The sequence below is a fragment of the Barbus barbus genome (assembly GCF_936440315.1).
Source record: "Barbus barbus genome assembly, chromosome: 50".
Taxonomy (NCBI): domain Eukaryota; kingdom Metazoa; phylum Chordata; class Actinopteri; order Cypriniformes; family Cyprinidae; genus Barbus; species Barbus barbus.
The window spans coordinates 16,693,821-16,717,472 of record NC_136728.1 but is presented as its reverse complement, the minus strand read 5'-3'; the positions used below and the strand labels follow the sequence as shown (position 1 = coordinate 16,717,472).

General features: G+C 35.9%; 2 protein-coding genes and 1 long non-coding RNA gene across 3 annotated transcripts; 1 reads left to right on the top strand and 2 right to left on the bottom strand.

Moving 5' to 3' along the window:
• Nucleotides 1–4,680: 4,680 nt before the first annotated feature.
• On the top strand, nt 4,681–9,881 carry LOC306868212. Its single transcript, XR_013784090.1, has 4 exons — nt 4,681–4,776; nt 6,392–6,481; nt 8,930–9,023; nt 9,691–9,881. It is a non-coding gene; the product is annotated as an uncharacterized lncRNA (long non-coding RNA).
• Nucleotides 9,882–10,823: 942 nt separating this feature from the next.
• gdpgp1 (GDP-D-glucose phosphorylase 1) lies at nt 10,824–12,243 on the bottom strand. Its single transcript, XM_079414277.1, has one exon. It carries the CDS (start codon nt 12,152–12,154, stop codon nt 11,105–11,107), a length of 1,050 nt encoding a protein of 349 aa, XP_079270403.1. The 5' UTR covers nt 12,155–12,243; the 3' UTR covers nt 10,824–11,104.
• Nucleotides 12,244–13,254: 1,011 nt separating this feature from the next.
• Nucleotides 13,255–23,549, bottom strand: LOC306868197 (protein unc-45 homolog A-like). The gene is made up of 19 exons (XM_079414276.1): nt 23,378–23,549; nt 22,707–22,908; nt 22,449–22,624; nt 22,272–22,361; nt 22,026–22,193; nt 21,777–21,945; nt 20,000–20,170; nt 19,713–19,884; nt 19,323–19,623; nt 19,142–19,236; nt 17,437–17,578; nt 17,207–17,347; nt 16,748–16,875; nt 16,387–16,453; nt 15,558–15,671; nt 15,358–15,473; nt 14,479–14,596; nt 14,234–14,389; nt 13,255–14,162 (listed from the first exon to the last, which is right to left on the bottom strand). Exons 2-19 carry the CDS (start codon nt 22,906–22,908, stop codon nt 13,881–13,883), a joined length of 2,808 nt encoding a protein of 935 aa, XP_079270402.1. The 5' UTR covers nt 23,378–23,549; the 3' UTR covers nt 13,255–13,880.
• Nucleotides 23,550–23,652: the final 103 nt, after the last annotated feature.

Genomic DNA, 23,652 nt, shown 5'->3' with positions numbered 1-23,652 from the left:
ACTGATTGCTACAAGTCACGTCACATGTTGCTAATTGATGGCGCTTTGGATTTTAAAGCACCTGTGTGTTGTTATTGAAATATTTGGAGTCAATTCATTTCTAATTTGAGTATTCAGGTATTTCAGGGTAAAACTATATATATATATATATATATATATATATCTAAATGAGACATAAATTCTATGTTTTTGTTTTATTGTGTTTTAACAACCAGCCACCACACTACAAAATGGTGCTAATTAGCACTAAAAGTGTCATAATCATAGGGGAACCCACTTTAAGTGCTAGCATCTTTAAAAGGTTCTCTATAGCGCCTTTGTCAAGTGGTGCTGTATAAAACCATAAGAGGAACCCCATTCTCCTCCTTAGATGTCAGATATGTTGCTCTACTCTCATATGTTTGCTAAATGGACATTTTGTACAAAGGCAAAAGCTGTTTTGAATCACTTTTAAGATTCTTGTAATTGTAGCTGGATCTGCAGGAGGAGCTGATTTATTTGATAAAGGATTTATTGCTAATTTGTGGAGCATTTTTAAACTTTCACCAGTTTTGTCACATAATACACTTATTATGCAATGTGCATGTATGGTACAGTTATGCTTATTAACCTTTCTCTTTCTCCAGGCCTTGACTCGGTGGACGTGTTGGACGTCAGCGGGCTGAACTGGTTACTCATTGATCTGACAGAATATGCGCTTGTATTCATGAATGAGACCATTAATTTTCACTCTTCCGCCTTGTAATTAATTGTGAAGATTGAGAGCTTTGACACGGTCAAGGTGCAATTCCTGTGGCTCAGAATATTTTTAGACAAGGGGACACATCCTGCTTAAACTGACCATTTCTGGTCTCCATTGACTATTTGACATTGTCCCAAATGGCACACTTAATGTGTACTTGTGGGCTTACCATGGTTGTCATATGTCCTTTTTGTTCTTTATGTCACCAAAGTATGGAGCTGTAGTAGGATGGCAATGGCTTTCTGTGACAGAGGTTATATCTGCTGGTCTGCAGCCTAAGCTGCCTATAGAGATTGACACAAATGTCCCCTGTTAGATCCAGACGGTTTATTTTGAAGTTTTTGCTGGAGGGTTTAAACCTCCACTAGTTTTGAGTACAATATCTGGTACGTGGTGTACTTGCATGTGTAATGTAAATGTTATCAGTTGCGCTCTGGTAATGTTCTTCTGTCTGCAGGCGTCACGCAGTGGATGAGTGGGTTACGCACTGGCTGAATGATTGGTGCGACTGTTACATTAGAGTATGGCGTTATGCTTAAGCAAGCTAATTTTTTTTTGGATTATGTATACTCCGATATTATCCGTTCTCCCTTGTAGTTGAATGCGGTGAGTGAAATTTGATATGGTGAACGCTGAACTCCCATGGGTCCCTATATTGTGAGGAGAGGGGCTCGTTCTGCTTAAGCAAACACTTTGCTCTCTCTGTTGAGAATTTGCATGAATGTTAAGTGATCCTTAGCAATGTGTGTCTCCTCTGACTCTGTTTAACAATATAATATAACTATTATAATAAATGTAAACATTTATTTAAATAAAAATGTGTTTAGATAAATGTGTGTATAAATTAAATAAAATTATTAAATAATAGTTTTGATATTTTTTTCTATTTAAAACAAGTTTAACACCCTGTTGGCTATTTTTTTTAAACTTGTTTCACTTGTATTTTACACTGTACCCAAAAACAGTAAAAAAAAAAAAAAAAACATGGTTAAACCATGGAAACCACAAATTAATCATGTTTTTGGTACACTAACCATATTAACCATGGCATTTGTAGTAAAACTGTTGTTATACAACATAAAAATAATAAAAAAGTGCACTTTTACTGTAATTTTCTATTCAATTTATTTATTGTAAAACTTTTTGTAAAATAAATAAATGATAAAATAAGTTGAAATTACTGTCAGCTTTGTTACTTATATTAATAATAATACTTAAATCATATTTTTTTTCAAAATTGCTCATAAATAAATGTTTCCCTTTTGATTATTGCTTATGCCTCTAGTAATTATGTGTCTGATTGTACAGATTTACAACCCATTTTAGGTTCATTTTAAGCCAGGCATATAGTAATTTTGGCACAGTCTGTTCATATTTCACCCAGCGTTGGGTATTTAACCCAGCATTTTTTTTTTGAGTGTGTTAGAGGGGTCACCGAACCCTTATTTGCACCTTGAATGTTTAGTCATCACTGCCCAAATGACTGGCATCAGGTCAATGATGAATCGGTTTAGTAAAGTTAAAAGACAAATGTATCATCTAGACACCCTCAAGAGTGTTTATGGATGCCAGATAAAAGAGCCCATATACAAGATTCTTAACAGGACTCATGTTGTGGTGTGAAACAGATGACTCAGGTCTCCTCAGACCGGTTTAGTGTTAGTTACAGCAACCATCACCTGGAATTAATAGGAATTGGAGGTCACAGAGAGCGTTTAACGACGCCAGGATGGTTTACGCTGTCTGGGTTGGATCCTCTCAGCCGTGCGGTTTCGATTCGACATGTGGGAGGGATTTTTACCTCATTGAGCTGTAAACAGGACAGTCATGGTACACCGACGCACTCAGAAAATTGCGTTTTGAGGTGAGATTCCTATTTAAGAACTATAATGAGCCTCAAGGGAGGATTCATATCTTTCAGCATTAAACTAGCTTCTCTTTCACTCTCCTTTTGTAGTTTAGAAACATACACCGCAGGCCTCAATGTGCATCGCGTACACGATCTGATCAAGAACTGGTTCAGACTAAATAAATAGTGTCCACTTATCTGGCGTTTCTATGAAATGCTGCAATTATACACAGTCCAGACGCCAGGCTGTTTGTGTGGGATGGAACTTTCTGTAATGGAACCGTGATATTATCAGAAATCATGTTTATAGGTTATTAGTCCTGAGACAAAGCAAATGGATTCTTGTAGACGTAATTTTACAATCCAATAAGTAGCCTATTGAATACGGCGTGAAACATAATTTAATTAGTAGCCAACATTAATGTAGCCTACTAAACAAATCTTTGTTATTGCGTATTTTATTCCCAAAATCAAATTATTATTTTTTTCTTCCCCAATGTGGCATTTTAACTGCGTTTCACCCTCACAGACCACTAGAGGAAGCTACAGAGAAGTAGGCTACTCAAAAGCATGCATCAAATACAGTATCCGACAATGCAACGCACTTGACCTGACTCTCCTTTTCAGTGATTTAACATTCTTTTTGACTCATTATTTGATATGTCATTTTTTTTTTACACAATAACGGGCTAAAACACAAAAAATGAAGAGCTCAGATGCAAAAGCCTCCATGTGCCATTTGAAATTGTCTTCTAAAATGAGCATTTTTATTAGGTTCCTATGTGTAGGTTTAGTGAGTTCACTTTAGTGGCAATGAACAGGTTCTTTTCAACGACATTAAAGTGAAACCCTTACAGAAAAAACACATGAATTTCACATGTTATCACATGTTTTTCACATGTGATCACGTGTGACCTCATGTCACCACATGTGAACAACATGTCACCACATGTGAACATAATGGAGCACATGTGGAAAACATGTTACTATAGGTTATAATATGGAGCACATGTGAAATATATTTGAACATGTTTTAATAGGTTTTAACATGTGAATCATGTTACACACGTCACAAATACTGTACATTTTCAGCTTCATTGTAATGGGAAGTTCAGATCATTTTACTGACTCTGATCTTTTTGAAACTCATTCATAATTAAAATGTTATATGTTAATGAACAAATACCCAAACACAACTTACACGATGTTGATGTTTCATTCATCCCCATAAGCTGAGCTATGCAGTCTAGTGCCGGATACAAAAGTGATAATTAAGTGGTAAGTACTGACAAGCAGAGTCCTGCATGGGTCCGATTTTGTAAATCCGCACCCGCATCCGACCCGCTTAAAATAGAACCGACCACCCGACCCGCAACCGAAATAAAATCATTTTAGACTATCATATTATAGACACACTTACAAAAATGTTTATTGCCAGGTCATACAGAAGTTATTACATGACCATTAACACAAGGACAACTTCAGCCAAAGCTGTCAAAAGGCCGTTACATGAAGAACATGGCTAACATTACCACGAAACTGAGTAGCCTTATAACATTTTACAAATCGAACAGACGCGGCTACAACACTATATGCCACGCAATTTCGTCTATTTCTAAATTATTTGATCAACTTCAAATACAGGCATATTTTTGTAGATGTGTTCCTAAAAATATGCATATATTTTTACGTTTGCACATGATTGTTTTAAACCCGTGTTTAGACCCGCACTGAAAAAAAGGAAAAGCAGTTTTACTGAATTCACTTAAACAATACACTTACAGTCTACTTAATAAATTTATGTTTGAGATGCAAACATAATTTTATTGTGTAAAGTCTAAATGAAATTCAACAGTCATCAAAACATGATATAATCACTTTGCAAGAAAATGTTCAAATTGATTCAGATTTCCAACAAATGGTGATCACGTAAAATTATTTTTTTCTGCTGTTTGATTTACTTAATTAAAATGAGCTCATGTCACACGATTACTTTACATTTTCTTCTCAATTTAATTCCATTGTGTACAATTAATCTAATTCAGTTTTGTGAAGTTCTCTTATCATTTACGCGGGAGCAACGTGCACGAGAGCATCCGCTCATGCGCTTTGAAAAGCAGAACCGTTGGTCTGGGAAAGCACACTTGAGGGGACTGACTGACATGTTTCCAAAGCTCGTTAAAAGGTAAGAATTTCATTTTAAAAAATCGTATGATAATACTAAAAATGCATTCATTGTCAGATTAAATGCAACAATAGTGTTTTAAGATAGCTCCACACGCTTTTAAATCATATCGACGGCATATTTCGTCGAGTGTAATCGCAGATTTTTTTTTTGAGGTAACGTAGCTAACTTAACGTTAGGCCTATAAGGTTAAATATTACTCGTAATTTTCCAAACTGCAATTAAATCACTCACAAATGGATACTAAGTTTTCATCAGGCGATTAATAGGCTAATGCCCGTCAACATTGGCTAAAAAGTGTTCATTTCACAGCGTTTAGAGTTAACTTAGATTTTCAGAATCAGTGATTATAAATATTTAACGGAATTTTGTGCTGAGGGTTGATAGGAAAGAATGCGTAACGTACGTTACGTGTAACAAGGGGAAACCTAACTGAATTTATTAATGCTTCATAAGAGCAAGGTTTAATAATGCCTTATGACAAAGAATAATTATACAAGTCTTAACTATATCGAGATGGAGATTGACGTTAAACGTTTTTGCACTTTACATGGAACGTAAAGCATTGAAATTGGTTAAAAAAAAATGTCTTAAATATGTCAACGTTGTTGTGCTTTGTAGTCAGAAAACCCGCTGCTTCCAAGTTCACTGATATGTGTTTTTAGGACCAGATTCGACAATCTGTGTTACCTCTGAGCTACCCTCCACTGACTTTAGGTTTGTATTTAGGTGGGGGAGGGGTTCGTCGCCGTTGTCTTATCACAGCAATGGACAAAAGCGCTCCATGCTCCGTCAGTGTATGTAGGTTTTCTGACTCGCGCCCATAGACAGCAACGTAACTGACATTCTGCGCTTTGAATGTCAGTTACATTGCTGTCTATGGGCGCGAGTCAGAAAGCTCGTTACAAAGATGAACGGATGTCCTAGGGTTGTCAAACGACTTGAGGGTGAGTAACGTTAATTCAAGGGGAAAGTTAGGTTCCAGCTGGTTAACGTACCTGCCATTCTCCCACTGTGTCTGCACAGCATATGGACAAGTTTTTACCAAAGGTTTTTACTATGCTGATAGCACTGATGTTAACATTTGGTGATTCAAATGACCCATGTGAGGTCTCTCAAAGTTTTTAATGCATTTTTTATTTTTAGTGAATGATTTTCCATTGGGTTTGCCTGTCAGACTGCTAAATTTATGGGTCAAGAGTATTTCATTGAATCACACAACATGATATGATAAGGTGTAAAGCAGTCAGTCTAGCTGTATTTTCTTCATTATTTACCCCACCTTAACCCATTTTGCATCAGACATGACATTAAATGTTCAGTAGATTAAACTGATTTTAAAAAATGCATTGTTTAGCTTCAGGTTAGCACACTAGAAATTATTTGCATGTATTCATACTCTATTTTTTGTACTTGATGTTAATTGCATTACGTTTCACATCATAATATCAAGCTATTATCTGTTTTCTAGAATATAACATGCATGTTTGCCATACTCATAATATAAATTATGAACTTTTAGTGAATGAGACCTATTGTGCTCTTTTGTTTAATTGTGTTTTGAGTAATGTCTGTAACTAACCTTTCTTTTTCTGCTCTGGCTTATTTTTTTAAGGATGACATTGATGCAGCTCGTGAACTTGCCATCAAAGGACTCTGTATCTATCTTAATGAGGACCCTAAAGATCTCATTCAGGAGTACGTGGTGAGTGGTTATAGTACAGATTCCATCGGTCAAGCTATGTTCAACAAGCAATACATTACTACATCTAAAAACCATGGTTTCATCTAATATGCACTTTTTTGTTTTTGGTTCTAAAAAACTACCCTTACAAAAAGAAGTATACTTTAAATTAATTTTATTAAGTATACTTAAGTAAAGTTCAAGTATATTTTTAAGCATACTTTATGTAGTAAGTATACAAATATCAGTGTACTACAGGGCTCGACAGTACGAGCATTTCACTCGCATTTGCGACTAAAAATAGATGTGTGCGAACTGGAAAATATATTTAGGAGCACAAGTGCGAATACAAAACAGCCTAACTTATACAGTAGCCTATAACAAACGTATTAATTTATTCTATTTATGGAAAAATTGCGATGCAGCCTCATATGATTACAGAACTTTAAAAAGGCAACGGTTTAATTTAAATGAGCACAGATGAGAAGAAAAGCGGAGCGAGTTAAAGTGAAGACGCGCTGAATGACGCTGCCGTTACCCCGGTAACCCAGTAAACAAATCAGCTGCGCTACTTTCCTAAAACTGTGTAAATAATGTTTCACACTCACAGTCATTTAGATATTTATATTCGCTTTAGTCTTCACAATAGCATCAAATAAATCTTAAAGACTTAATGACTATTTATTTTCAAACATTTTTTCTAACCTAAAACATGGCCCATCCACGGATCTATAATAGAGAACAGTGGGTCTATCTATACATCAACGACTGATTCGTTATTATTGTTCAGTAACACAAGTTCCATTAGTTAACATGAAAAAAACAAATAACTGCATTTATTAATAATGCTATCTTAATTTAAACTTTTATTAATACATTATAAAATCAAAAGTTGTCTTAATATAATTCAATGGAGCTAACATTAATAAAAAAATACAACTATGTTAGTTAATCAACATTAACAAAGAATATTAACTACTGCAACAATTAGCTATTGCACATTTTTAGTTAATGTTAACCTGCTTTAACTAATGTTAACAAATGGGACTTACCTATTGTTCTTTCGTTCATTTGAACAATCTTTTGCACTCTAATCTTGAAACACTTGTTTACTTTATATTTTTATGTATTTTTTATAAAAGTCTTTTAGTAAATTATCTTTAATAAAGTTATTTAACCTGTTAGGAGGACAACACTTTTTTTCACTTAGAAATTATATATAGTGATTTAAAAACAAAAACATATACCGTGACAAAAGTTTCAATGATTATTGTGAAAATTTTATACCGACACAGTTTAATAGGATTATAACTAATAATTAGCCTATTTAATAGTGTCTGAAGTAAACCTTGTGTACTTTCTGTATTCTGATAAATTAAATAATTGTGCTTGTAAATGTCTCTTTGTATCCCCTTATTAAGCTAAAACACCTCATTTGAAAAATTTGCATTGCGCCCCTACATTTTTTTAATGCGCTCCTAAATTTTTTGACTTAGGAGCACATGTGCTCCTTGGGGAAAAGGTAAGCGTCAAGCCCTGTACTAGTAGTATACTTGTAAGTGTACTATTTCAATACTTCTTGATACTTATTCAATACTTCTTTGGACTGGCTCAAAAGTTGATTGATTAGAGAGCTGAATCTTTGACACATGGATGATCTAGCATAAATAAGATAAATTGTTTATAGTTTGTTTTTAACAGGTTTCACACAAATATGTAATTCAAACGGTCTTTAATTAAGGTTGTCATGAAAATGCAACTTTAACCATCACTTACAGACATAAGTTCTTCAGAGTTATGAAGACAAAACGTGTAAAAGATGATGAAAAGTGCTCAGCTGTGCTTCAGGGTTGTTGCATGCATTGAGAACTACGGCAAGTCTGAAGAGACAAACAACACGGTGTAGTAATTCTTCTACCTGCTTTCTTAAAGGAGCAGCACATCAATAGTTGTGATATATGAAAAGTGCTGAGCACGTCCGTCTTTGGCTCAGCACCAACCATAATGCGAAAGCACAGTTTGAATCTGGCAGTTATGTCACATCATGTCGCGTTGTCATTTCACTGTACATTCTCTCCTTAATGGTCAGAAATCAAAATCGTTGACACTTTAAATGCAGTTTTGGTATTTTATATTTTGTTCCTGGAGTTCATAAAGTAAAGTGTTTTGCACTAAAAATATCATTTTCTAATCTCACCTCTTAAATGTGTATATATCAAGAATATTTTGATTATCCATTTCATGACTCCTTTAGTACACATGACTCCTTTAGCACACAAAAAAATTATTTTTCACATCTCCAAAGCAAAGAGAGGTCATACTCTAATGAAAATAATACTTTTGCACTCTTGGATGAAACACTGACATCTGTTTTACACAGTATGGATTATTGTATTATTTAGGCTCTCTTTGGCAACTAACTCCAAACTTGTTTTCAAATTTGAATATTATCAATCTCATTTCTTACAGACCATGTCAAAAAGACACACCCAGGCATCGGAGGCACTGAGATCAAGGTCTGCATGGCACAGAAGTTAAAAGATCTGAGGAGACGAGCAGAAAGGTAATCTTCAGATGATCCAACATCAGTCTATTCCTCAGTCTATTTTGTGATTTATTCACAAATTGTCAAAAGTGCTTTTTATAAAAGAGACGCATCACTCTTATACAGTTGTTTTAAGCCAAGATGAAAACGACATTGCTGTTCACCAGCATTTTTTGTTTCCATAGCATATTCACAAAACATTTAATGACACTATTAACAATACAATTACAAATTAATAATAATAATATCACTAAAAATATATAGGCTTAATAGCTAACAGTCTTTAAATCCGAACACAGCAAATCAGTCATCTGTGAAAATCAAAAGCAGCTTCAAACACCTTTTTTTCAACCTTAAAATAAAACGTATATCATGAAATCAAAATTGACCCTATTACCCCAAAATTACCCAACACGTAGGTGGATCTGTCACCAATTTTAATGTTTAAGCCATGAATGAAATAAAGGCTTTTTAACTTTTTTCTACTTACTTCGGGTGCCTTGGAGTTCCTAAGTTCTTATATCTTAATTATCCCAAACAACCAAAGAGCACCGAGATGTTACACCCTGAAGCAGCACTTTTGCATTATTTGCTCTGATTGACCCTATTTACTTTGCTTAGTTTATCAGGATAGACTTGTGTTTGCACTGCCCTAATCTTTGATTGTTTTTCTATCCCAAAACAGGATGCCTGCTGAAGGAGGCACAGAGGACTGAGACAACACACGTTCACAAACACACAATACACACACATGCCCTTATACATAATCGTTTTAGAGGCTTTTTTTTTTAATGTATAATTTTAATTTGGTTTTGCTTTGTTTTAAACATTCAATTTGTACTGCATATTTTTGAAATGAAATAAAAGCTCAATTTGAATTATTTGTTTTAATGTTGGGAAACATGGCTATAGGCCCTACAAAAGAACATGGTAGGCCTACCGTTTTCTGTGGTATTTTGCTGAATGATTTTTACATGGGTTTCACATGAAGTTGCAGGTTTACATGTGGTGTAGGTTTAACATAGATTGTTGATGGGTTTCAAATGTTATTCCATGGGTCTCTAATGGGAATTTTACGTTTCACATGTAATTATATGTTTCACATGGGAATTTTCAGGTTTAACATGTGATCTCATGGGTTTCACATGTGCTTATAGGTTTCACATGTGATCTCATGGGTTTCACATGTGCTTATAGGTTTCACATGTGATCTCATGGGTTTCACATGTGCTTATAGGTTTCTCATGGGGCTCTAATTGAAATTTAACATGTTTCACATGTGATCAAATTTAACATGTTTTACATGTGTTTCACATGTGATTTACATGTGATTTACATGTGTTTCACATGTACTCACATGTGCAAATGTTCCAAAAGCACACATTTCCCATGTGCAAAACACGTTTCACATGTGATCCACATATTTCACATGTGCAAAATCACATGTTTTTACATGTTAAATTTCACATTTGCAAAATCACATGTGCATGTGGTCACATGTGATCACATGAGTTTTTGCACATGTGAAGTTCATGTGTTTTTTCTGTAAGGGAATAAACACAGGAGCCTGAGAAAAATGCTCATTTTAGAAGACAATTTTAGATGGCACTTAGAGGCTTTTGCATCTGAACTCTTCAAATATATTTTTATTGCCAAAAAGCGGGATGTCTGTTAGTGAATTAAACATGAAAAGTGACAAGGTCGTGTGACAGCACAACTGTTTGTAACATTTCTTGTGTTGTTGTAGTGTCATATAAAAAAAAAAAAAAAAAATTACAAATAATTCAATTGTATTTTTGTTATTGTTATTTTACATTTATGTTATTTTACACCACATGGCATATGCACACACATAAAATATTTTGCACAACGTATAATATGAAATAAAAATTATAACATTTTACATATGAAACAGAACTAGGCTATTTTATATATATATATATAAATTGAACATTTTCGTTTCTACACATACTACAATTACTGTATGTATGAACGGTTGACCTAAGCAACACTTCATTTCTAATACATCAACATTTATTAGGGATTCTGAAACCCATATTTTGAGACAGGATATTTTGATCTGTGCTCAGAAGTGTCATTTATAAACATTTCAAGACATGCTTTTGCAATTCACTGAACTCTTCTTGGGGCAGCAGATATTTCCGGATGATTTCTTGGACTCCGTCCTCAGTGACTGTCTCGTAGTCTTCTCTGTTTTTGAAAGGAAGATGTCCGGCGAGCTCACACAGGGCAACATTGAAGGCCGACTCTTCTTTGGCCCCAAAACAGGACAGCCGGGGCCATACGATAACCCTCACCCCATTCCGGGACACAGACGGGTCAGGCTCCCTCTGTGGAGGGCAACCTCGGGTGATGAAGAGGTTGTGTGCGATGTTCCTATCAACCAGAATATCAGTGAGACTACAAACTGCACTGACTGTCAAATCCAGGTTTGCACCCTGGGTGTAGAACAGAAAGCCTCCTGGGAAGTCCAGAAGGCAATACAAGTTTTTTTTAGGCAGGATCGGTTCTGCAGGGGAGGTTTCAATCCTCAGTTGGTGGTTTAGGTAGTAGCTGTGCATATGAAGATGGTTGACTGAAGCAAAACCACCCAGGCTGTTAAAACCAACTCTGAATCCTGGATCAGCGCTCAGCAGAACCGATTCTATCCCCATCTGGACCGCCAGAGGTGTCAGTATCTGTGGGTGACACCTGTCCGGTTCAGGTACGAGCAGACAGTGACCGAATTCCAACGGACTTACGTTTATAATGACTTTGCACTTGCTTTTTGAACCATTTTGATGGCATCTAGCTTCACACTGTTTCTGTAGCTCAAACAGCAGCTCTTTTGGGTTGATCTTGTTGAAATTGAACTGCTGCGGGTCAAAGTTCTGCCGGACGCTCAGGATCTCCTGAGGTTTTCGTCTCTCGATGCCCCTCATGATGTTCAGCTGAGCGATGTAGGCACACGGACCGGAGAGCATCCGCGTCTCCAGATCGTCCAGATGATACCGGAACAGACCGGCGTTTCTCTTCTCCGTCCATCCGGACCGCAGCGCGATGTCAAACCTCGACCTGGTCTGCTGTCCGCAACAAACATCGCCAATAAAGTCCTCGTTAGTGTAGGTGAAAACGGCACAGTCAACCATAGTTTTGGTACATTATATACACTATTTTCACATTCAAATAACACTAACGTGTACTAGAATAATCTTGATGGCATGCATCGAACTTGTCTGAAGGGGAAGTCACGTGACACACCGGCGGATTGTACGGAAAGCGAGAGGGCTCATGCCGTTTGTGTCAACGAGGTTTGTAGTTTTGTTTTTGTTTCGCTTTATTCATTTTAATTTTTAACATACACTAGTGCTACCGTTTAAAGGTTTTGCGTCAGTAAAAAAAAAACTTTTAAACAAGCACGCATTAAACTGATCAAGAGTGAAAGTGAAGACTTTTAAATTATGATATCACATTTACCAAATTAACTCAAGTGAAGTCAACTTTATTTATATAACGTTAGTGCTTTTAACAATACAGATTGTGTCAAAGCAGCTTTACAGTGCCAACTTGGAAAATAGTGTGCAGAAGGACAATAGTAAACACTCAATTTTCAGTTTAAGGTATTTCATTATAGAATTCAGTGATGTCATCATCCAGCTCGATTCCGTTCAATAGTATTCGTGTAATCAAGTCGAGATATCGCTGGAAATTAAGTGTCCCCAACAGGGCTGCACGATTAATCGCATGCGATTTTGAACCAGCTGGAGTTTATTAAACGTGCAGATTATAATATTAAGCAGAGCAGCTACTTTTAACACTGATAATAATAAGAAAGGAAGGATCACGTGACACTGAAATAATGGCTCCTGAATATATTAAACATATATTTAAATAGTAATTGAAATAAAATCACAATATTACTGTTTATTATAATTATCAAATAAATCCTGTCTTGTTTTTGAAAGAAGTCTCTTATTTACCTTTAAAAATCTTGTGAACACCAGACCAATATGTGCACTTATTAGCATAATACATCAAAAGTGAGCCATCGGAAAATTTCTCAGATATATTTGTTTTCTAATAAGCAGCAGTTAAATGTTTTTTTTTTTTACACAAAATATTATTTAATCAAATGTTTTATGTAAATTAATGTTTTTGCCCTTTTAAATATGAAAAGGGATTAAAAAGGAAAATGCCACCAAAAGTCATGTCATAAACAACAGTTATAAAAAAAATAGAATGAATTTTTACAAATTCCACTGGTTATTTATTTAGTTATTTTTAAATGACTAGTAGTTGCAAAACAGTGTGGAAAATCAGAATTATTAAACCCAACCAAAATCTACTTAACTGTTAAAAACAAAAACAAGACCACCAAACCTGAAAAAAAACTAGTGTTTATATAGAATATATAATTTCACATTCAACAATTAAGACCTGAATATACAAGATATCAAACAAAAATGTCAAGGCATAATTATGATCAATACTTTCAATATGTGCTCATCGCACATATAAGGGGAATGAATAAAAGTATATTTTGGAATGTGTATGTAAAATAAATTGAGTGCACGTAACGGAATGGAAGTGAATAAACTTAATATTTGGTATCTAGACCCGGGGTCCTCAAATCTGGACCATTCCTGCAGAGTTTGGCTGTAACCCTAATCAAACACACCTGAGCATGCTAATCAGAATCTTCAGGATCATTAGAAAATCACAGGTAGGTGAGTTTGATCAGGGTTGGAGCTAAACTCTGCAGCCGATTGGACCTCCAGGGAAAGATTTGAGGAACCCTGCTGTAGACAGTATGAAATGTGTGCTACATTTTTACCCATAGTGGACAAGTGGAAAAAAACACTCCCTTATACTGCATCACATTGTATTACCATTGACTCCGCCCTCATTGTTTCGAATGAGGCCGTACTCAATAGCCAGATCCAGGCAGCGCTGGGCGGCTTTCTGAACGGAGGCCTGTTTGGGATCGTCTCCTTTAGCCAGGACAGAGAGGATCTCCAGAGCCTCACTCTCCATTAGTTTCTCAGCCAGACTTTTGTCGGCCTGCATGAGGTTCATTGCGATGACCGCCCCACGATGCCGCAGGTCCTGACTTTCGCTGAGCAGCAGAGCCTGGAAGATCTCCAGCCAGTGGCTCGTCTACAGAAAAGTATGTGAATTGAGATGAAGAATGTGAGGATTTCTTAAGTAAGACTCAAATCGGTACTCACTATGTCAGGAATACGTGTACACAGCTCGGGCATCTCTCCGGTCAGCACGGCCAGCGTGCCTGATGCAGCCTTCCTCAGTCGCTCATCATCTTCACCACTGTAGAGCACCAGGAGCTTGAGACGGTCACTGTCTGTAGCCAAGTAACACTTCTGCACCTGATGCATCAAAAACCACAAAATCAGTGTTTTCTAGAAGGATTTGGATCACAGTCAGGTCCAAAAACACATACTGTCATGTGACGTACCTCAGCACTTAAGGCAAGATTGCACATACACTCCGTGGCAGCAGCTCGGACCATGTCATGGTCCTCAAACATGTAGCCCTCTATTTTAGGCACAGCTTTCTCCTTGATGATCTTCTGCCTGTGGGATTGAAATGTGGTTTTGATAGTTGGGTTGTTCTGTTGTTCAGTGGCTTAATGGAATAGTTCACCAAAAATGAAAATTTGCTGAAAATTTACTTGCCCTTGGCCATCCAAGGTGTAGATGAGTTTTTCTTCATCGAAACAGATTTGGTGAAATTACAAATTGTAATTAGCTTTACATCACTTGCTCACCAATGGACCCTCTGCAGTGAATGGGTGCCATCAGAATCTGAACAGAAACATCACAACAATCCACAAGTACTCCACACAACTCCAGTCCATCAACTAACATCTTGTAAAGCGAAAACCTGTGTGCTTGTAATAAATAAAATCCATCAAGTCGGTTTCAAATTAAAATTCAATTTCACTGGAGAAAGCAATACTATGGATTTAGAGCTCGTATTTTAGCCAGAAGCAACGGTTTTAAGTTAAAAACCTCTTAATGATGGAATTGTTATCTAAAAGACATGCAGTTTTTCACTTCACAAGGTATTAATTAATGGACTGGAGTCGTGTGGATTACTTGTGGTGTTTTTATCAGCTGTTTGGACTCTCTTTCTGACGGCACCCATTCACTGCAGAGGATCATTTGGTGAGCAAGTAATATAATGTCAAATTTCTCCGAATCTGTTCAGATGATAAAAAACTACATCTACATCTTGGATAGCCTGAGCCTTGGTACATTTTTAGCAAATTTTAATTTTGGGGTGAAATATTCCTTTAAATTTCCGATTCAATTCGGTAATAGTGATAGCTAACCTGAGTCTCTCACTGATGCCAGCCAGGTTGGTGAGGGCCATCAGAGCCTCAAAGTTCTGCAGCATCGTGCAATCCAGCGCCAAAAGACTGACCAGGGGTCTAACCACCTCATAGACCTACTCAAACACACAAATCATGGCATTAGACATTCAATTCCAGATTGCAATCAGAGAGAAGGCTGAAATAAGGTGGTGATGTACCCTCTCGCCCGGAAATGCAATCTCAGGGTTGCATGTGATGGTGAGCTTGGCCAGCGCTTGCGCTGCTTTGGTCTTACCCCGATCTGTGCTCTCAGAAACTAGCGGTAGCAAGGCCTGCATCAAGCAAACAAGAAAACGGTCACATGTTATCATTCAAAATTGTGGGTTCAGCAAGATTTTTGCTTTTGAAAGCAATTTACACTTTTTTTTTTTCTTTTTTTTTAAACAAGGATGCATTAAATTAATCAAAAGTGACAGAATACAACATTTCCATTTAATTTTTTATATATTAAAATAGAAAGTTATTTTAAATGGTAATATATTACTCATTATTACTGTTTTTACTGTATTTTTAAACAAAGCCTTGGACAAGCATAAGTGACTTCTTACAAAAAGAAAACATTTTATAATCGATTAATCGCATCCAAAAGTTTTTGAATACATAATATGAGTGTGTATATTGTGTATATTTATTATGTATATATAAAAACAAACACATGCATGTATATATTTAAGAAAAATATTGTATGTTTATATATTATATATATATTTCTATATAATATAAAATATAAGAATATGAATATATAAATGTATAAACATGCAAGTATTTTCAAAATATATATACTGTATGTGTGTGTATTTATATATACATAATAAATATACACAGTACACATAAATATATAATGTATTTTGGATGTGATTAATCGTTTAACAGCACTATTTATAATCTTACCAATCACAAACATTTGAATGGTGATGTACATTAAAATAATGATGTGAAATGTTCTCATTCTGAAAGTCAACAGGCGAGATGAAGAATATTACTTACTTTTCCTCCTCCTTGTGCCACAACTAACCCTCTGTCCTCCTGTCTCTCCACCAGAGCCAAAATCACCCTGTCAGGGAGAGGGAGACAGACTTTATTTAATCTGATAAAGGGACCATTTCCTTGGATGGAGAATAACCATTTTGCACACTGAAATCCATTTTCAAACAATCTCCCCTGATGGAACAATTTGAGCAAAGGCTTAATCTGAATTTGGGACAGTAGCTGTGCCAGCAGTGGGAAAGGGCCAAAACCGGAGTGCAAATAAATGACTTTTACAGTGGCAGCCTTTGAATTTGGCCAGAATTTTTCAAATTGATTGAGCTTCAGAATATTTCTAGACATGATCAAACTGAAAGCAGACCTGGCGATACACTCTCTGCAGGCCTCTGTGAGGGCGGGACTCTCTTGTTTCACCATACAAACCAACGCTGACACCACCCCGGCCTCCAAGAGCTTCACCAATCTCTTCTCTACAAATGACTGGGCATCCTACATGAAAACATGATAATACATCACTGTAATATAAAATTTCATTTATTCACCCTCATGTTGTTTCAAACCCCCGTGACTTTCTTTTTTCCATCACAAAAGGATGGAAAGAGCAATTAATTACTGAATTTTTGGTCTGTTTTCACACAAAACTAAAGTGTGGCTTCAGAAGATGCCAATAATATGGACTACATTTATGGTGATTTTTGGAAGAGCAGAATGAACACTCTGCTAAACATCATCTTTTGTGTTCTTCAGGGTTTGAAATGACATAAGATTACGTAAACAGAGAAAGCATGTTCAGTCTCATCATCGTATTTGACACACTTACCTTTGGATGCTCCTCGGGTACGTGCTGTTTAGCATATTTAGCTAGTTCCACCATCTGAGGGTCTGGCTTCTCAACATCATAGCTGTTGGAGCAGTTAACCAGTGTCGATCCAACTGCATATAACACTGTTTTGTCTTCAGACTGCAAAGAAAATGAGAACATGAGGGAATTGCATAGATGTCAACGATTAGCATTATGGCCAATCTCTAAAACAGAGAGAAAGGCGATACCTTAGCCAGCTCAAACATGGCCTGAAGGGCTTTCTTATCCTCCACCAGGTCCTCTTTCACATCGGCATCCAGCGTGAGGTAGGCCAGACCCTCGATGGCCCATCGCCGGGATGTTGGGGGAAGAGCTTCATTGCAGAGCCACCTGGGAAAGAAAGACAGCTGAAGGCCACCTGCATGTACATCTTTGCAATTATAGATCATTCTGCTTCTCTACAGAGGTCTGCCTTACATATGGACATCCATATAAAAATAGCTTTTCCTGCAGTGGCAAAATTAAAAGGGTAAAATGAAGACATCTGCATAGGTTTAAATGCTTCTGGTATTGCATATGAATAACAGCTGAACATGAGCAGAGTCTTTGATTAATAAAAACTACCCAAATATGATGATCCCCTTGTGACAGACCTCTTTCTTAAAATATAAGGCAAAAAATATACATACCTTAAAATACAGGAAGAAATATATTTTGATGTGTAAATAATGTTTCAAAAGACATTTTATATAATATTATAAAGATATATAATAGATCAATAGATATTACATATTATATTTTCAATGTAAAAATGTAATATCAACATAAAACAATTATATTATATATTTAAAAAAAATCACTAAATAATGATAATAAGACATTAATTATATATAAATTGACATTAAATAATTTATTAAATATACAAATAAAATATTTTTTATTTTATCTTTTAAACTAATAATGCAATATCAATATAAATACAATATATAATATATTAACAACATTTTAGTAATATTAGTAAGTAATATATAAATTAATAAATCAAATCATTTTCCTTAAACATATGAAGTTAATATGTTAATGAGATCTAAAAAAACATTTTGCTAAATCTTTTCTCAGCCTCCTAACATTAGTATGAAAACCCTTGTCTTAAAGGACAGGAGTGTCTAAACTGGATTTTTTAAGCTGCTGAGGGACAATGATTGGTTGCCCTTGCAAAACTGATCACTACAACACACGTCACAGTTATGTCACTTGCAGCTGCGCACATACTGGTGGCAGAAAATGGGTAAAATCCATGGAATAAGAGAAAAAAAATATTTTTGTGCCTTTGGATATCAGAATCGGAACGCAAATAATTTTTATAGAATGTTGTCATCAAAGAAGCCATTTGAAACTAAAGGCGGACGTTTAAATCAACATACTGTCTGTGGATGAAAACTGCTATGATTACTCTACTTTTAAAGCATAAATGTGATTTAAACAGTAGGTCTACATAATATTCACATATGCAGTTTATAGGGGACATATTGTATTAGCCCTACAGTTACAGCATGAAATCATTTTTAAACCTATTGCTATTAACATTTTACATAACATTTATGTATTTTAACTCTCAATTCTGGCTTTTTTTCTTGCAAATGCAAGTTTATATGTCCTAGTTCGGACTTTATAACTCGATTTAACTCAACAATAGCGAGTTTGTCAATTCTGAGGAAAAAAAGCCAGAAGTCAGGGAAATAAACTCATGATTCTGAGCCGAGTGGAAAAGAGACAATGAGTTGATTTTTCTTCTGAGAGATAATCTAGAAATATAAACTCAAATTTGCCTTTTTTTTTTTTATTCTTTTATTCCATGGCTTCCATAGACCGCTACTTGAAAACTGTCATTTTCTGCCACTAGATAGGCTCCGCCCACAAAAATCGTCAAACACCGAATCGCTCAAAACTTACTTCCTGCACTGCTTGGCGAGTTTAAGTGTTGAACCTTCTGCAAACTGCTTCATGCTGAAATCGGTGCCTCCAGCGGAGCCAAGCTTGCACAACCCCTACAAAACACATGCCAAACGTACAGAATTGACGAAAAATAGAAAAATCTCTCGAAATGTAGATGTCTTTGAGTATGAACACTCACCACCAGTGCTCGCACACGTATCCGGTCATTTTCACTCTTCTTGTACAGGTCTTTCAGTAGAGCCACGCCATTGGCTGTGATGAAGGATGCTCTCTTGGCTTTTCCGGCGGCGTGAATGAGCGCCTCCACTGCCACTTGCTGATGAGTGATGTTTTCGGACGCACAAAGGGAAATGACAGCATCTATGATACCGCTCACCTCCAGGGTACGATTTCCCACATCACTGGGACCCTGCAGCAGTACAGAGACTGTCTGTATCGCTCGTAGTTTACTCTCCATATCTGAGCTGCCAAAGTGATACCTATAGAAAAAAAAAAGAAAATGGAGAGTGAATTGTTTTTCTCACAATTCTGAGTTTATCTCTCACAATTCTGCCTATGTATAACTTACTGCACATATTCCTCACAGAGCTTGTTGAAGTTTTCCCTCTCTTTATCACTCTTCAGGTCATCGTAAAGCTTATTAAGCAGAACGGAGCAACTCATAGGAGTGTTGTCGGTGAGTGGCGGCCCACCTTCGACCTCGGGTACAGTTCCTGCTACTTCTAGAATCTTCTTCAGCCCTAAAAAAAAGTACAAAAAGGCATCAAATGACCTGTTCAGGTGTCAAAGGATTTCTAACATCAGTGATGGCTACACAGGTCTACTAAATCTCAGAAGAGAGCAGATCAAACGTACCCTGGTCGATGACCCAAAGGGTGAGAGAGTTGTCTGGGTTTTTCAAGGATTTTCGTGGCACCTGTTTGACCAGCAGGTTGATGGCGCTGTCACGTCCAGCTCCAGACACGCTGGATGCAGGAAGCATGTCAATTAGGTGACGCAACATGGAGCGCAACTCACGGGAGGGTTCTGCAATACACACAAAGCATTTTCAAGATTGATGCAATTTCAGTTTCATATTTATGACCCAAGAAATAAGACACCAGAAATGTCTAGAAGTACTAATATAATAACAGCGGATATTTTGCATGTATTATTACAGCAATTTCCTACAATTATACTTGTATAATTGAAAACTCTTTGAAGTTTGCAGACTGGAGGAAATATGAAAGAAAAAAAAAAAAAGAAGAAAAATATTAAAAGGCATTCTGGAATACTGGATTCTAATTGGTTAATCTGCAGTGAAATCTTTTTATATCATTTTTCAGTTTTGTTTTTCCAAGAATAGCTATGCAAGTTTCTCATATCATTATTTTTCATATCACTATTTCTTCTCATAAAATACAATAAAAAAACAAAAAAAAAAACCTCTATCATTATTTCATCACTATTTTATTGACATTTAAATTATTAATTTTTTATTGTTTTATTTATGCATTCATCTTTGTATTTATTTACTAATTTAAGTAGTCATGTAATAAATGAGACAATGTACTGTAAGCCAGTCATTTTCATAAAATAAACCCCATCAAGGTGACACAAAATCACTCTGATTCATGTCGAGGTCCTGATCCACCGATTTGGGTTTATTTTGCGATAACAGTCATACACTGTTATTTTATTTTACTTTATCTTTGAGATACTATCATAGTTTTTATTGAGTTTTTATTAAGATTTTCAATTAGTTTTTATTTTTGTATTTTCCATTTTAATATTACTTAAAGTTTTAGTAATTTTATTTTTTGGTCAATTTTAGTAGTTTTGGTTTATAAAAATATATAATATGTATATATATATATATATATATATATATATATATATATATATATATATATATATATATATATATAAACAAAAACTACTAAAAATGACCAAAAAAAAAACAACAACAATAAAACTGCTAGTTGCCAAGGCGGAACTTAACTTGTTGAACTAAATGAGAAATTATTAAAATACATAGAAATATATATATTAGTGCTGTCAAACGATTAATCGCATCCAAAATAAAAGTTTTTGCTTACATAATATATGTGCGTGTGTACTGTGTATACTATATTTATCATGTATATATAAGACACACACATACAGCATACATTTTTTAAATATTTACATGTAAATATTTATATTCATATAAATTATATCATATATAAATGAAGAGTTTATTTGCAAAAACAGATAACTCCGTTTTTGCAAATGAACTCTTCAAATATATTTGATATTACAGCACACACACATATATTATGTAAACAAAAACTTATATATATATACACATGTAGTTTGTATTCATTTTTTTAATTTAGTTCAACAAATTAAGCTACGCCTTGGCAACTAGTTGAAATAAAAGGCTTTTATATTTTATTTAATTTCAAATGTATTTAATTAACCATTTATTTTATTTCAAGTAAGAAATTTTAGTTAACTATAATAACCCTGTGGCCACAAACACTTATTTTAGTCTTTAAACTGACATAACCCAGTCTTAAAGAAGTAGAACAGAAATTCTCTGCTGGAAATTATTTCTGAGCTTAAAGTAGGTCACCGAAATGAGCTCTCAAAGTGAAGGTTGGCATCTCACCTGGCAGTATGGCCTCATCTTTCCCTCTGATCTCTTTCTTCATGCCCTCCGTAAGAGCCTCGAACATCACCTGGATCAGATGGCATGCTGAGAGAGACACAGTGGAAGCAGCAGAACCCATGACGCCGCACAACCTGTCCATGCCCACCTCGTTCACAATGGCCATGGTCTACAAAAAAACAATATGCATAATTTAAGATGACCTTTGGGTTCAAATAATAAACTTAATTGTGAGGGGACGTTACTCACCCTTGACTGGTGTCCGGTGCACAGGCCAACCAGAGTTCTGAGAGCAGAAAGGATCAGATCCTCCTGCTGGGAGTCGAGAAGATTCTGGAGGAGTTTGACTCCATCGTTTCTGAAGATCTGCTCAGCTCCTGCGTCCTCCCGTGAAAGCACCACCAGATTCTGAGCAGCCTGATTGAAACGCAACAGAGAACATCTCAAAGACTGAATGTTATAAATTATAATAAGTTTAAAGGCGGCCTTTCCCACCTTCTGTCTGTCTGAAATTGGCGCTGAACTGTCCAGAAGGAGTTTGAACATCTGTTGAACTCGTGAGTCTGTGGAGGAGAGCTGTGCTGCCTGTATATAAACACAAACATGGCTTCATTTTCAGGTCATAAATAGTAATAGTAATACATTCCTTCACAAGCACCACTCATAACCCACCTTCTGCTGGATCTGTGCTCCTAGCTGTCTAAGCAGGTCCTGGAAAGCTTTATTCTTGGGTTCCAGCTGTGCACATTTCTGAGCATCCATAAACGCCTGATCTAACCGTCCGAGTTTCTGCAGAGCCTGCGCTCGACGGAATCGGGCCTTGACATCACCTTGATCCATGTCCAAAGCTTGAGAACGGGAAACACGACTCTGTTAGAGAAACGAACATGATGTTGGTCATGAAGGTGAAACCCTGCATGTCATTTTTACCTTTGGTGGCATCTGCCTCTGCTTTGGTATGGTCTTCAAGTTTAAGATAGCATGCTGCTCGGTTGCGGTACAGAACCGCACTCTCGGATTGACAGTCGCTGATCTTTAAAGCTTTGGTGTAGCAGCTGAGAGCTTGTTGAACATCACCGGCTTTAAAACGGTTGTTTCCTTCCTCCCTCAGCGTAGAGGAGTCCTGGGACATCTATGTATTAATAAAAACACATTAAATTTGGAAATAGAATAGAACTGAACTATATAGTAGAGAATAGATATTTTATTGCAACATGAATGGGGCTACTGGAATGATTGGTACTGCAATATGCAAAACAAATGCATTTAAAAACGAAGAAGAATAAAAGTCAAGTCACGTTATATGTACTTACTATTATAATAACAATAATTATGCATAATTACATGCAAGCCTCCCTTAGCCAAACCCTAACCATATAGCAAGTAGTGTCCATGTAGTTAATTAATATTACTCAGTATTTAAATGTATAATTGCACTGTAACAAGGACACCTTAAAATAAAGTGTAACCAAAGTCACTACACAAAAAATGTGCTCGCAAATCATTCAATCATTCATTATGTGTAGCATAATTTACAGGCATCTTAACATCTGTAGCAGTAACTATGGTGAAGTTGCATGGTAAACATACATAAAACTCACCTTTCACTGCGTCGTTTAATTTTTTTAGATACAAAAAAAAAAAAAATACAATCTAAACTATTTCTACTCGTTTTAAAAACGCCGTAAAATATTCTCAAAATCTACTATTTTTCTGTTCACTCTGTTCTCGACTGTTCTGACTGTCCGCTTCCTGGTTTTGAGACGCGATGATGACGCCGCAGAATCCTACTGGTTGAGCGTCTAGTTGCGTCATTAATATTCATGAGGCCAGCCTTGAGCTCCGCCTTATTTGCTCGTTTTGACCATATAAGTCC